The sequence below is a fragment of the Falco cherrug genome, chromosome 7 (genome assembly GCF_023634085.1).
Source record: "Falco cherrug isolate bFalChe1 chromosome 7, bFalChe1.pri, whole genome shotgun sequence".
In the NCBI taxonomy this organism is placed as follows: Eukaryota; Metazoa; Chordata; class Aves; order Falconiformes; family Falconidae; genus Falco; species Falco cherrug.
The window spans coordinates 43,092,056-43,106,186 of record NC_073703.1 but is presented as its reverse complement, the minus strand read 5'-3'; the positions used below and the strand labels follow the sequence as shown (position 1 = coordinate 43,106,186).

Genomic DNA, 14,131 nt, shown 5'->3' with positions numbered 1-14,131 from the left:
TTCTAGGTATTTATATCTATAATTTATACCCACAACAGCTTTTATCTTTTGCCATTCCTTCCTGCTGTCTCCATTTAATGTGTATCCTTTTAAGCAGATCCATGCCTCCTCACCTAAAAACCATGTGAATCTCTGTGCCATCAAACATTTGCCACACCTTTCACACAATTTCTGTGCTTGGCCACCTCAAGTCACTTGCATAATTTAGACAGTAAGCTTTTTGAGCTGGAAACTACTTACTGCATTTACACAGCAGTCAGAATGCCAGTGTCCTATGTTTGTTTAGCCCTTAGTACTACCACAATTAACATGATTAACAGAAATAAGTTGAATATGCACTATTATCAACAAACCTCTGAGAGCATTTCATATTGGCCTCTTCTTCCCAAGGCTATAGTAAGTAAATCATAGACTACAGATGCACTTTGCAAACTGATGATACGATCATTTTTGTGTTCTGGTATTCTGCTCAGTACAGCATCACGGTTAGCCTGAAACATACCACAAAAAAAGAAACAGTTAGGCATTGTAATCCATCCTATATTTTCAGCCAAGTAACATGTGTTTTATTCAAACTGACTTATTCAGTCAGCAACTGATACATGATGCAAAGAGAGAATATCTGCTACTAATAGCAAGAATCACCGCTTCTATACATTAGTGGCAAGACTGATGTTTCTATATGGATCTATTTTTAATTATTTGACTCTAATTACATAGATTAGGTAATCATTTAAAAGTATTGAAGAGTTCTCAAAAACAAATAAGGGTTTTAAAAAATATCATGTATATTAATCTTTTAAAATTTAATTTTATTTTTTGTATGCTAGTAAAACACATTAGAAGGATCTTCAAATCCTCTATTCCAGTTTTTGTAAAAGGCAGCAATCGATTTCTTCTCTCTTCATAACATCATGACACTGTCCTCTCACTTGTGAGTGGTGACCTGCCCAGGATAACCACACAGTCACCTTCAGGAGTTACTAGTCAGAAGTGAAAACCATCCCTGGTTGTGAGCACAGGTTTGGAATCAGGCCATGTTTGCAATAAGACTTTGTACTTTCAATCCTGTTTTGTGAAAGGCACATTGCAAACCTAATTCCTTAATTAAAGTTTTCCTTTTGAGAAGGAAGAAAGCATAGCTAGAACTGGATTAAATTGACCTATTTCTAGATTTTTTGATGTTTAATATGCCCACTGGTACAAATGCTAGTACATCTGGTAGCTTGAAGTCAGAAGTTAAAGATCCTTCTCTCTCCTCCTCCCCCTCCCACCGCCTTTTTTTTTTTTTTAATTACACAAGGTATGGCCCCCTTAATACATTTACTTAGATACACCCAATTTTAATGGGCAGCTTATTCCCTTCTCTTTCAGAGGCAAGGCATGCCACGCATTAAGGGATAATGAATTGTTTCTCAGCTTTAACATGATAACATTTATAGCTCTAAACATACTCAATACATCTTTACAATCAGAATAATTAAATACTGTAAGAAATTTTCAGAGATGTATGGAACACAAACTGCACAGACATTTCAGGAATTATCAGCTGAATAATCCACAGCTTGGTTTGAAAACACACACCCCCGCACACACACACTCCAAAACAGACATTTTGTTTTCTTTTGATCAAGAAGTCTTTGGCTTTTCCTTTCTACACTGCATAAATATTTAGTCAGCCTCAACAACTTCTTCCTTTTTCAGTCCACATTTAATCACTATTTGACTTAATTCCTTGCAAGCACAGAACAAGCCACGAACTTGTGAAAAAATGGCTGACAATGTCAAAGCAGTATTATAGGAGGGGATGCCTTGCAAGTATAGGTATCCTATCTTTGAACATAATTTTCTTCAGAATTATAAAACAGAATGTATGTACAAACTTAAGTGCTCAGTGTTTCAGAACTGCCACAGTCTCAAACACAATAAAGTGACAATTAGTTAAACTGCAACGTGTTAGCTGGCCACACTTACCCTACAGACACTAGGCCTGAGGCAAATGCAAGCAGTATAACTTAGTTCACCCACAGTGGAAGAAAGGATACGCTCTGCCATTTTACCATCAGCTAAGAGTAACACACAAGGCTGAGCCCAGGAGGTGGTGATCAGTGAAATGAAGTCTAGTTGGAGGCCAGTAACCTAGTGGTGTACCCCAGAGACTGATCCTGGGCCTGATCCTGTTTAGAATCTTCATCAGTGATCTGGATGATGGTGTACTCTCAGCAAGCCTGCTGATGATACACAACTAGGAGGAGGAACTGATACGCCAAAGGGCTGTGCTGACATCCAGAGGGACCTCAACAGGCTGGAGGAATGAGATGACAGGAACCTCATCAAAGGCTTCAACAAAGACTTGGAAGTGCAAAGTCCTGCACCTGGGAAGGAACAACCCCAGACACCAGCACAGGCTGGGGACCACCCAGCTGGAAAACAGCTTGGCAGAAAAGGACCTGGGCGTCCGGCTGGACACTAAGTTGAACAGGAGCCAGCAATGTGCTGGCAAAGCTAGGGGTATCCCAAGCTGCATGAGCAGGAGTCTTGCCAGCAGGTCAAGGGAGGCAGTCCATCCCCTCTGTTCAGCACTGGTGAGGCCACAGGTGCAGTACTGGGCTCCCCAGTACAAGAGAAATCTGGAGCTACTGGAGATAGTCCAACTATCAAGTTGTACCTTGAAAGTACCACTAGGATGAATAAGGGACTGGAGTATTTCTTCTATGAGGAAAGGCTGAGAGCTGGGACTTCTCAGCCCAGAGAACAGAATGCTCAGCAGAGGAACCTTATCACTATGTACAAATACCTGAAGGGAGTGTACAAAGAAGATGGAGTCAGGCTCATTTAAGTGATGCCCAGGACAGGACCAGAGGCAGAGGGCACGAACTGAAACACAGAAGGTTCCCTCTGAACATTTGGAAACACTTTTTTTACTTTGGGGGTGACTGAGCACCAGTACAGGTTGCCCAGGGAGGTTGTGGACTCTCCCTCCTTGTTGATACTCAAAAGGCTTCTGGAGACAGATCAGCCTGCTCCAGGTCATCCTGCCTGAGCTGGGGGTTTGGACAAAATGACTTCCAGAAGTCCCTTCCAAGCTCAGTCATTCTGTGATTCTGTTACTACAGCTCAGCTGACAAGCAGCAACATGTACATACACTGTAATGTAAAGATGCCAGTCCTTCAGATCACACCTTTCTACTCATTCCTGCCTACATAAGGAAAGGCTGGTCTATACAAGTGTAACAGCTAGAATACAAGGGCATCTTACAGTAAGAGTGATGGCAGAGTTGCAGCTGACTTTCCTCATGAGGCATGACAACACACTGTAACAGCAGTCATGGGGCTAAAAGAGACATTTTGTAGTCTGAAATGTACATATAAGAAAATTAAACACTTGAAAAGCAGAGAACTGTAATTCCCAGAGCAGTTCTTTCATAAGCATTACAATTTAAATCTTACGCAAAGCATCCTTTCTGAATTCAGAAATTAAGGGAAATCAAGGTGACAAAAAAAGCAGCACTTGTAATCCACTAACAAGATTCAATTTTCTAGATATATATTGCACTAATTCTAACCCAAATAAGTAGTTATGATGTTAGAGATCACCAATTCCCTGAAACTAGCAGTATGATCTAGGGCTTGTATACACACAATGATGTGATTACTTTTAGTTACACAAAATGCTACTTATATGTCAGATCCTTGTTGTGTTTTCCAACATTTGCTTGAATAAGTTCTTGAAGGACAGAAGTCTTGACACCTTATCCATGTTTTTACTAATTCACAGACGATGCATGGGTTTATACTACTTTAATAACACAATACCATCTCAAAACACCAATGATTACTCACCCTTCTGTAACTTCTTCTTTCCCAAATAGTACTTTCAAAATCATAAACCACATAGTATTCATGACTACTACACCTAGAAAGCTAGCACGCACTGAAGCAACAGCTCTCAACTCTCAGAAAGATGTTTGTAGTGATTAATATTTTTATGCTAAATCTTCCCCTCCCCTCCACAAAACTAATTTGAACAGACAACTTAGCCAAAGTCAATCATGTGAAAGATTTTATATTCCCCCAAAACAAATGCTTTTGCTTCAGATAACCAGCAATAATTACTTGTAAATAAAACACCCCATACTGAAAGCTCATTAAGGGTATATGCTCTACAGTGACAAGCATTTGATATAATTAGGCTGATCTAATTCACAAAGGAAAAGCTGTAAGTAACCTGAAACAAGACTTAAAAGGGCAGTACTTTTGTTTTTTCATTTCTTAATGCTGATACGCAAGGAAGTACACAAGCAAATACAGTAATCGGTAGACAGATCCTGCAGAACTGGGACTGCTTCCACTTTACACCATGACCACAGCAGACATTGGAATTCTGTATATCACCATGAGCTGCTCAGGCACCTTACAGAGGCACAGGTGCCCCTTTCAGTGGTAAGCATATACTGCAGAAAAACCAACATGACAGATTCTGTCATGAATGTTGCAAAGCATATCGCTAGGAATAAGGAAAGTAGCTCATGCTACAACATAAAACGTTTGCCACGTCAGAATAGTTCAAGTAGGACAATTGTTCACTAAAATGTTCTGATCATATTTAAATGTATCAAAACAGAAATTATCTCAGAGCATGAAAGTATTTGAATCACCTATAGAACTTAAAACACTAAGTCTCATTGATGTGCAGTGTACCATATGATGCCTCAGAGGTTCCATCCCTCCCGTGAGAAAAACAGCAAACATTCCAGCTCCAGCTTTTCATTTCTGCTATCTGAGAACATTTAACTGGCTTGGTATGAGAATGTCAATATGTGGCAGTTGATAGATAACTAGTAAAATCATACTAGAGGAAAATATGAAAGGCTGATAAAAGGTACACGTAGGCCATTGAAAGGAATCACCTATTGAGGAAAAGAGTACACTAAAAAAAAAATAATCCAGTAGCAAAGGCTGAATGGCAGTATCATCAAAAATTATTTACAAATTTGAGTGACATCCAAGATTTAATGTACAATGGAAAATACTTTATAGCTATGTTTATTATGCTTATCTAGTAGTCTTTGATTTGGCTTTTACAACAAAAATAACTTACAGTTTGAAACTGTCTGAAGGGCAAACAGCTGGTGTAACAGTGATTCATACTGACAAGTGATGCAAATGAAAGATCTAGCTTTGTGTTCACCTGCCTATGGTTAGAAGGAGACTAGGTTCAGCCACTCTAAAGGAGATAAACTCCTATTCATAAACTTCATCTTGCTGACTCAGAGGAACAGAAGCTTGAGCTTCAGAAGTAACTGCCTGCTTTCCTAACAGAAAATGCAACACAAGTCATAAAGTAAGGCATGACAAAAAAGTTCTATTTCATTTTAAAAAAAGCCCAACAAAACACACACATAGACAGCACACACACACATTCACTCTATTTTACCTACCATAGATTCACTAATAAGCAGCAATAGTAAGGCTTCTTCTGTATTTTCTTGAGGACAAAAGATGCTGTACAAAACAAAAATTTAATTATTTAAGCAGAACACATTAGTTTTAGGAATAGCTTATGCAAATAGAGTAAGAGTACTCTAAAAAATGGAAAATTTCTAGAAAAGAGAACAGAGAGTAACTTGCATAAAAAGCTGATTGGTTAAAATGCATTTCTCTGATATGCTCTAAATTTGCATTCCAGAAAAGTTAGCCAAACACCATATGAGAACAAAACAACCACAGCTGTCAGTTGAACATATTTAAATATCCCAAAACAGCACATAATTTGACAACTGTAAAAACTGTACCCATAGTTTACCTAGCCTCTGGCACCTAATCTATCTGAGCCAAATCTATATCATTGATCCAAAGGTCGGCAATAAGAAATTCTCTCAGAAGAACAAGGTAACTTTTGTATTTTAGGCAATATGTGGAGAAATACTTCTATTGGTTTTTCATCAGATATCCTTGAGAACTATCTTCCTGATGCATTCAATGGCTGTGAATATTTTTAAATAGAGCCATGGCAATCTCTGCCTGCTTGCCAAAACCGCTGTTAACTTCCACACAGTTAAAATATTTGGTTTAAATGAAGTACACTGCCTTAGGACTCAATACTGAAGGTTTGTGTAGGACTAGTTTGCAAACTTTACTGCTTTCTCTGACCACTAGATAGTTTCTGATACTTTTCTATGCTGGTGGACAGACAACAATAATCTGTTGGATACACAACTGGTAGGAATTCATTCATTCTCTCTCACATGCACAAAAAAACCCAGTGACTGTCTTAACTCTTCAGATTTCTTTCTCTAAACTGTTTCTGAATTACTACAAGTACTATTTCTTGTTATTTCAGATGAATAGTTCCACAACTAACTGTTTAAATGTAGAAAATTTCCTGTTAATACGCAACTCCTATAGTCCCAAGGGTGCTTAAACAACAATAAATTACAGATGGGAAACAAAACTTGCCTGAGATTAAAAAAAAACAACCCAAAGGTGTTTTAAGTACACTAGAAATTTAAGCAGTAATTAAATGCCTGAAAAGAAATGGAAACTGAAACACATCTGAACTCCAGGCGGTTTGAAAGCAACACTGTGAACTGCATTGTGGCACTATACAGCCGGTAAGAACCCAGGGCGGTTGTTTTGTTGTCAGATTTTTATTTTTTTAATCAATGCAAGTTGCTCACAAGCTTTTGAAGAGTACTTTAAATCTTAGGAGACATTTTTATTTTTACATAACAAAGAAATTTCAAAACACAGTTACTTATGAATAAGAACCACCCAGAACAGGGAATGAGGGGAGAAGAGGGAGCATCACAGAGCTCTCTATTTATCTATCCAGTCTTCAACGCAGAACTCAGCAACCTGGAAGTAGATTTAACCTGACGGACTGGCAATGGTTCCCAGAAAGCAGAGTAATGACTGGAAATAGTTGCCAGAGAAATTATTTTCTCAGAGAGAAAATGGAAGCTGCCTCACAAAGAACTACTAAAAGGTCACTTATCAAAACAAGACAAACATTATTTTCTCCTACAACTTTGAAGGTATTTTGGTACATAAGTTGACGTTTGTCTCAGTGAAGATCCTCTTCATGCAGAAATTACTGGGAAATATCTTTGACCTGTGTAAGCAAAAAGCTCAACTTAGTTGACTGAACTCAGACATTTTCTGTGTCTCCTGGCAGATGCACGTATATGAGTAAAGTAATTTCAAGGCAACAGGGCAGAGCAAAAGACACAACTGGAAACATGAAATGGCTAACAACCGAAGGGATACCAAGAAGTATAACAGTTCTTCAAGCGAGGATAAAGAAAACTGAAGAGGCAGTAACAATGAGATCTACAAAATCATGAATGGTATCAAGCAAATCACATTCACCATCTTCAAAAGGCCACAATGAAGTTACCTAATGTATCAGGCAATATATTTAGAAAAAAACAGTACATATCAGACTCAAACTGAGTTGGTGGTCAGGTGAACACCTAGGAAGAAGTTTCCTACATATCTGTCTTGCTATTCACTGTCTTAAGTAGTTACATTCAATCACTGCTGAAGAAGAGATACTGGGCTATATATGTTTTATCTGATCTGGTATTAAGCACTCTGATGTGATGAAAGAAAAGGACTTAATTACATGCTTTGATGAAACCATGGAACTCCTCACTTCCGTGTCCCAAGAGCAAGAAAATTACCCTGAACAAAGCCCCACTTTTGCCAGGAGGCATGTTTATACAAAAGGATGAGTTGACAATGAAGAACATAAGTTTGAAAGACTGAGCCTGAGAAACCTACTAATAAGTATTCAGGATCAAGGAAGGAGAATTGCTAGAAATTCTTGAAGATAAAGGCCATTCTGCTTGCTAGTAATAATGACACCATAACTATGTGGGCTTGCTGCTGTATAAAGTGTTAATGGAAACTGCAATAAATGCAGCTAAACAAACACCTGCCCTATGACAGTACCTTTTACATTACAATGTAAATATACTGTGAACACTAAAACAAAACATCCCTTCAGAATTTAAGGTAGGACTGCTTCTATAAGCAACCTAGCACAGAAGCAGGCTCTTTTGCACATAACAGGAAGTTCACATTATGGAAAAACACTTTCATATTAATTAATAAGGCACATACACTGTAAGAGAGGAACAGACTGTTCTTTAGGATTTGCTGTGTGAAATCAAGTAATTTGAATGAGAAAATGTGTGACTGCATAAAAGAGATTTCCTCATGTTTGGGCAATAAATGCATACTTTTTAAATACAGTGATCAAGATGTATCCACAAACTAGGTATTTCCTTTTTACCAAAAAGGTGGCCCGCATGTACAGTTTGCTAATTACATACATGCAGAGAAACACAATGGTTGTTTTGGCAAATTGAATGTTCAAATCTATGTATGCACCTTTTCCTAAAGCTCAAAAGACCACTTTTTAATGATTATACATCCTAGACATAGTTGGACAAGACTGAAAATAAAAAACCTCACAACACCTGGGTTTTAATCCAGCTGGACAACAATAAAAAAATAATTCCTTGGAGAAAAGGATTTAAAAATTTCATATAGAACAGACAACAGTCTCCTCAAAAGAGATTCCCAGATCACACCGATTTCACAGAATCACAGAATAGTTGAGGTTGGAGGGGTTGTCTGGGGATTGTCTAGTACAGCCCCTCCACTCAAAGCAGGGTGACTGGCAGGTTGCTCACGACCATGTCCAGTTGGAGTTTGAATATTTCCAGGGATATTCTTCAGACTCCACAATCTCTTCTGTAATTTTTTTTTCTTAAATTTAAATGTAATTTCAATCTTCTCCATCTGCATTACTTAGCACTGTCCTACTACAGCAAATCACAATCTTGGCTAGATCATTATCTCCACTGCTACCATCTATTTCTCAGTTCTCTGGCTCACAGTGCTTTCCAGCATGTATCAAAACAAGCATGCAAAAGCTGTTGACCATATTAAATACAAGATCCCAGAAGGACTTGGGTGTAGAATACAAGTAGAGCGGTGCAAACGTTGCAGATTGTATAAACCAAGCACGCAACAAAGTTTCATCAGACCAAACTTAGTATCAATGAAATAAAAAAATACATTAAAAAAGACTGCCAAATTGTTAAGATTTCAACAGTATGCTTTGGTACTAGCACATTACTTTCAGGCAGTAAGCCTGAAGCCCAAGGACTGTAATAAAGTGCAAACTTTTGTTTGTATGTATTTTTGGCACTGTCAGACTGTGTCTAAGAAAACAGCTTTACCTTAGAAACCATTTTTCATTTAACCAAACAATCAGCAAACTATTAACTTCTAATAAAAAGTTCAAATTCAAGGAAATTGCTATTTACATTTAATAATAATACTAATGGCGATCAGTTTTCAAAAAAATCCACACATTTTGAAGAAGGAAGAGATACACACCAAAGCTACTCTGGAATTAACCATGGAATACGCTATACAAAAATGATCATAGCATAGCACTTACCTGAATTGGCGAAAGAATAAAGTTCAACAAAAAGGTGACATCATAGAGAAATGCCAAAACTAACCTAAGAAGATTAAAAGGCAGCCTTGGGAAAAAACCCTACCTTTGAAGCTGCTAGATAAATTGCTAGATATGTTTTGGGTTTTTATAATATTTCAGGGATGAATTTGAATTTCCATATTGCTACTTCCTCTCCTTCTATGATAAAGAAGAAGAGAGGTCTAGAAACAGCACACAACTTTTAAAATGTGCAGTCTCAAGACTGGCCACTCAGTTCATGTTTTCTTTTGTACCCCAAGTATAATAAGAGGTATCAACTCTACCATATACGCCAGTATAAAACAAAAACAAAAAAAATAATTTTGAGAATTGAGAACAAAAGGTCTCACGCATACAGTGCAAACTTCTGTTTGGAGAAGCACGTTGCTTCCCTGCTTCTCTTCAGGGAATATATATACACACAGCATGGGAAACACTCTTATTCATATTGCCCAATTCCTTCTAAATTTTCAAAAATATAAACTAAACTACCCAGTGCACTGGGTAACAATTGCAGTTATAGAAAAAAGAGAAGTATAAACTCAGCCATACTTTTCTCCAGTGTATACCCGGGGTCTTCTACTGAGCGCGTAATTCTTAGTATTTGAACCTTTTCGAAGTGGATCATCTAGGGGTGATTGGTGAGGAGGATCTTCCAGTGGATTCCAATAACTCTGTTCACACATGCCTCGTAACAAAATTTCAGCTAGTTGTCTTGCTATCGTCTGTAAAAGTGAAAGATAAATATTTTCCTTAGAAACTGAATACAAACTCTTCAAAAATGCTTAGATTTTTTCTAGTGAAGACTAGTCATGTAGAATATATTTTATGTTATTTTAAAACATCCCCCAAACCAGGCATACTGCTGTTTGAAAGGTACAAGTGCCCAGTTTAATTCTCTAAACACAAAGAAAAAAATGGAAATAACAAAAAAATCGGCAATTTTATCAGTTAAATCCAGATACATCTGATATATCAACAATACCAACTGTTGCACCTGAGTGGAACACAGTATATTTTCAGATATGTTTTGCTAAATAACCTCTACTGCCTCTCCAGGACAGGAGCAGATGTTTCTGTTGGAGAGACCACGGTAGAGCAGATATTTCCTTGTGGTCCATGGAGAGGACCACAGAGGCAGATGTCCACACTGCAGCCTACTGGGAGGACTGTGGAGGAGCAGGTTCATATTCCCTAAAGGAAATGCAGCCAATGGGATGGACCCCACGCTGAAGGAGGGGAAAAACGTGAGCAGTAAGGAACAGCAGAGAGGAACTGTTATGGACTCACCACAACCCTCCACGCACCACTCAGGGAGTATGAGGGTAGGGAGAGGAGGTGGAAGAGTCAGGAATGAAGGACTGAAGTTGAACCTGGGGGAAGGGGGTGGGGGGAGGGTCCTTTAGTTTTTGTCTTTGTTTCTCACCATCCCACTCTCTTTGAATTGACAGAAAATTAAGTTAATTTCCCCCAAGTCAAATCTGGTTTGCCTGTGACAGTAACTGGCAAGCTAATTCCCTCTCTTTACCTCAACCCACAAACTCTTCCATCTTATTTTCTCCCCAGCCTGTAAGGAAAGGGAGTGAGAAAGTAGCTGGGTGGGCATCTAGCAGCCAGCCAAGGTCAACTGACCACAGACAGTTATAGCCCAAACCCCAACTGACTGGGGCTTCTGAAAACTTGTACCTGAAAGATGCTGTTGTTTGCTACTGTTGGTAAGGCTCAGCAAGAGTGCAATGAAGTTATAGATCAGCATGAAGAAGTTTATTTTAACCAACTATTCTTGGCACCATATATTTAAGTGTATTAACACTTACATAGATATTATTTAAATAGATAATATTAAATTAAAGCTTTTAAGTCATCCCATAATCTGTAACTATCAAGTTAATCTCCTCTTTAATGTTTAATACATGTGCATACAAGCTGCATGACTATATATCACGATGATGAAAACTCAAGAGATTAGTATCAAGGCAGCAGAAGGAAGACAAGATCTACATTAGCATCAGAACTGGCAGTATTTCCCAGCAACAGATGCGTAATGTTTAAACCATGGAAAGCACCATATGATCTGCATCTTCTGCCTTAACTCCTATACCATAAGAAGCCCTTCATCCTTCATTCTATTAAAGTCTGCAATATTATCCCGCTCCATTGAACATCCATTATTTAGTAAGTTTAATACCCTTCTAGGAATCGGTTACTAAATGAATTAAGAAACAAATTACCTTCCTTATTATCACTTTGGAAGTTTTACAGGCCCAGTATTAGGAAACTAATCCAGGATATTTTGAAAATCATTACGTTAGAGCGAAAGATATAAGCACTGGCCTTTCATTATATAAAAGATGCAAAAAGATACATCACCCTTTTGGTAAAGGTTTATTGTCTGATAATATAAATAACAAATCTTCATGGTTTTGCTTCCACTGTTTTCCTTAGAGAGGCTTTACCACACAAAAAATAAATATAAAGAAATGATAACTTGATAACTTCCAAGTTAATAGAACACATATAAAGATGCTGCATTCTGTCCTCACTCCTATTACCTTACAAAACCATGAAACAACACCCTTATGAAATTATGGTAAGTCATAAATAGGGCAATTATGACTAAGGTTGAAAGTATGGTCTGTCAGAGACCAAGCAGTTTTTAACCATATCCACAAATAGGAAAGAGAAATAGCAGACAGACTGGGTAGCAAACGTTCCTTTCCATTTTAAGCAATTCACTTAAGCCAGGAAACGTAACCTTATAAAGTGGTAGGTAACAGATCCTAATCAATACACTGTGTATCTGATTATTTGTCTCTAACTCATCCACTGTATTTATACTTTACCTGTCTACTAAAGTAGGAATCTGGCTGGAATAGGAATGTGGTTTAATATAACTTACCATTCGCAGATTTTGTGTGGTTCTTGTTTCAACAGCTCTTAGTAACTCTCTAAATCTACCAACTCCTCTCGTCAAGTTCCTGTATAAAAACATAGAATTTGACAGTATTCCAACTTGGATGTAGTAACACCTTAATATATTACTCAATAAAGTTGTTAAAATCCATGCTATCATTTTTTTCCCTGCATATCATAATGGATTTTGATGAGAGATACATTTATTTATTTTTTCACCTGAGAACCCCACCACTGATGACTATAACAACATTCCCTGCCAATTTATTGAAAAAAGAAACATTTTCATGATCAGTAGATAGTTCAAGAGAAAGCAAGGAAAAGTGTAAGAAGTGACCACTCAAAAAAAAGGGAAAAAACAAAACTGAAGCTGGTCTTGCTAATACAATGGTTTTAATTTTCAATTACATTAGGCTTCAAAGTATAAACTTGGGGGAAAAAAACCCCAACTAAAACATTCCATTTTAGCTGACACCTTAAAATAGGGATATAAAAAACAAGTAAATCTTGTAGTCCTCAGTGAAAGCAATGTAAATTTTTAAACTTCTTTTCAGAGAGGAGAGAGCACAAACAGCAAGGCCCACTGTGTGGCCAGAAGAGGACTGGGGGATCAGTGCTCTGTTCTTGACTTTTGGTGTGGCTTCTGCAACTCAAGTTTCTTTGTCTATGCTTCTTCCACGACTACTGCCTGAACAGCTTTTTACAAAGAGATTTATGACCCCCAGAAGCATCATTCATACTAACAAATTCAGCAGATCTGAACTTTCTTCTCGAACTAGGTTATTTTAAATGGTCTTATAGCTTTATCTTTTTTCTTATCTCTGTATCCCAGCTATCTGTTTTTGTATTGCACTTAAATGCAGTTGAGAATATTTTACTTAATATTTATAGTTTGTCTTTGAACTGGTGAAGGACTGGGTTGGCTTTTTGTGGAGCTGAACAACCAAATTCTGCAACCTCAACACATAACATAGGACAGTCATTTCACCATGTGAAGTTTGGTTGCAAAACAAAACTATTTGATCAAAAGCATGTTTTGTGTTAAGTCATAGATGTTATGTCATACAGTTGTAGTATCTAAAGATGCAACTTTATGCGCAAGTTGCACAACATTTACTTGCACAGGCTCAAAAGCGAAAAGAAGCATTACACATTGTGCAAGCTTTTCCTAAGTAAAAGCACTACTCCACTGCACTATAAAGCTGATGTTGGAATTGCCTTCCTTACTCTGTCTTTATTCACAAATATATTTAAAATACTGATTTACTGAATTGCAACTTTATACAAATTCAAAAAAAGTCAGCATTTTTACACAGATACTTTCTTTAAATTTAGTTGCAGAATACATGAAACCAGAGAGTTTGATGCAAGAGATCTTTTGCATCAAGAGATGCAAAGATCAAGAGAACTCTTACCACTTATTGCCTGGAGATCTACTCATTTATTTTACTCTTGACATTACATGACAGACGTCATCTCTGTTCTGTTTTATATAATAAAGGATTATCAGCATATTTCAGAAACTTTAGTCTCCAGCACAGACATCTTTCACTAGCCCAGGTTCATCTTCTGAAATACTTTTATATAAAAGCTCATTTAGAAAGGACTAGCATTTCCAAATAAAACCTGTATGAACAGGTTGAAAGTTATGTCAAAGCAAGCCACCAGTCAGTTAAAAAATAATCACCAGTCACACAAGAA

At 37.5% G+C, this 14,131-nt stretch overlaps 1 protein-coding gene across 2 annotated transcripts in view; it reads right to left on the bottom strand.

The window, feature by feature from the left end:
* TTC7B (tetratricopeptide repeat domain 7B) overlaps nt 1–14,131 on the bottom strand; it is a 144,634-nt gene that overhangs the window by 79,879 nt on the left and 50,624 nt on the right. For both annotated transcript variants that reach the window (XM_055716417.1, XM_055716416.1), the window contains exons 6-9: nt 12,417–12,495; nt 10,070–10,242; nt 5,442–5,505; nt 354–491 (exon numbers count right to left, since the gene is read on the bottom strand). In XM_055716417.1, coding sequence (XP_055572392.1) covers nt 354–491; nt 5,442–5,505; nt 10,070–10,242; nt 12,417–12,495 — 454 coding nt within the window. The remainder of the gene's footprint in view (nt 1–353; nt 492–5,441; nt 5,506–10,069; nt 10,243–12,416; nt 12,496–14,131) is intronic.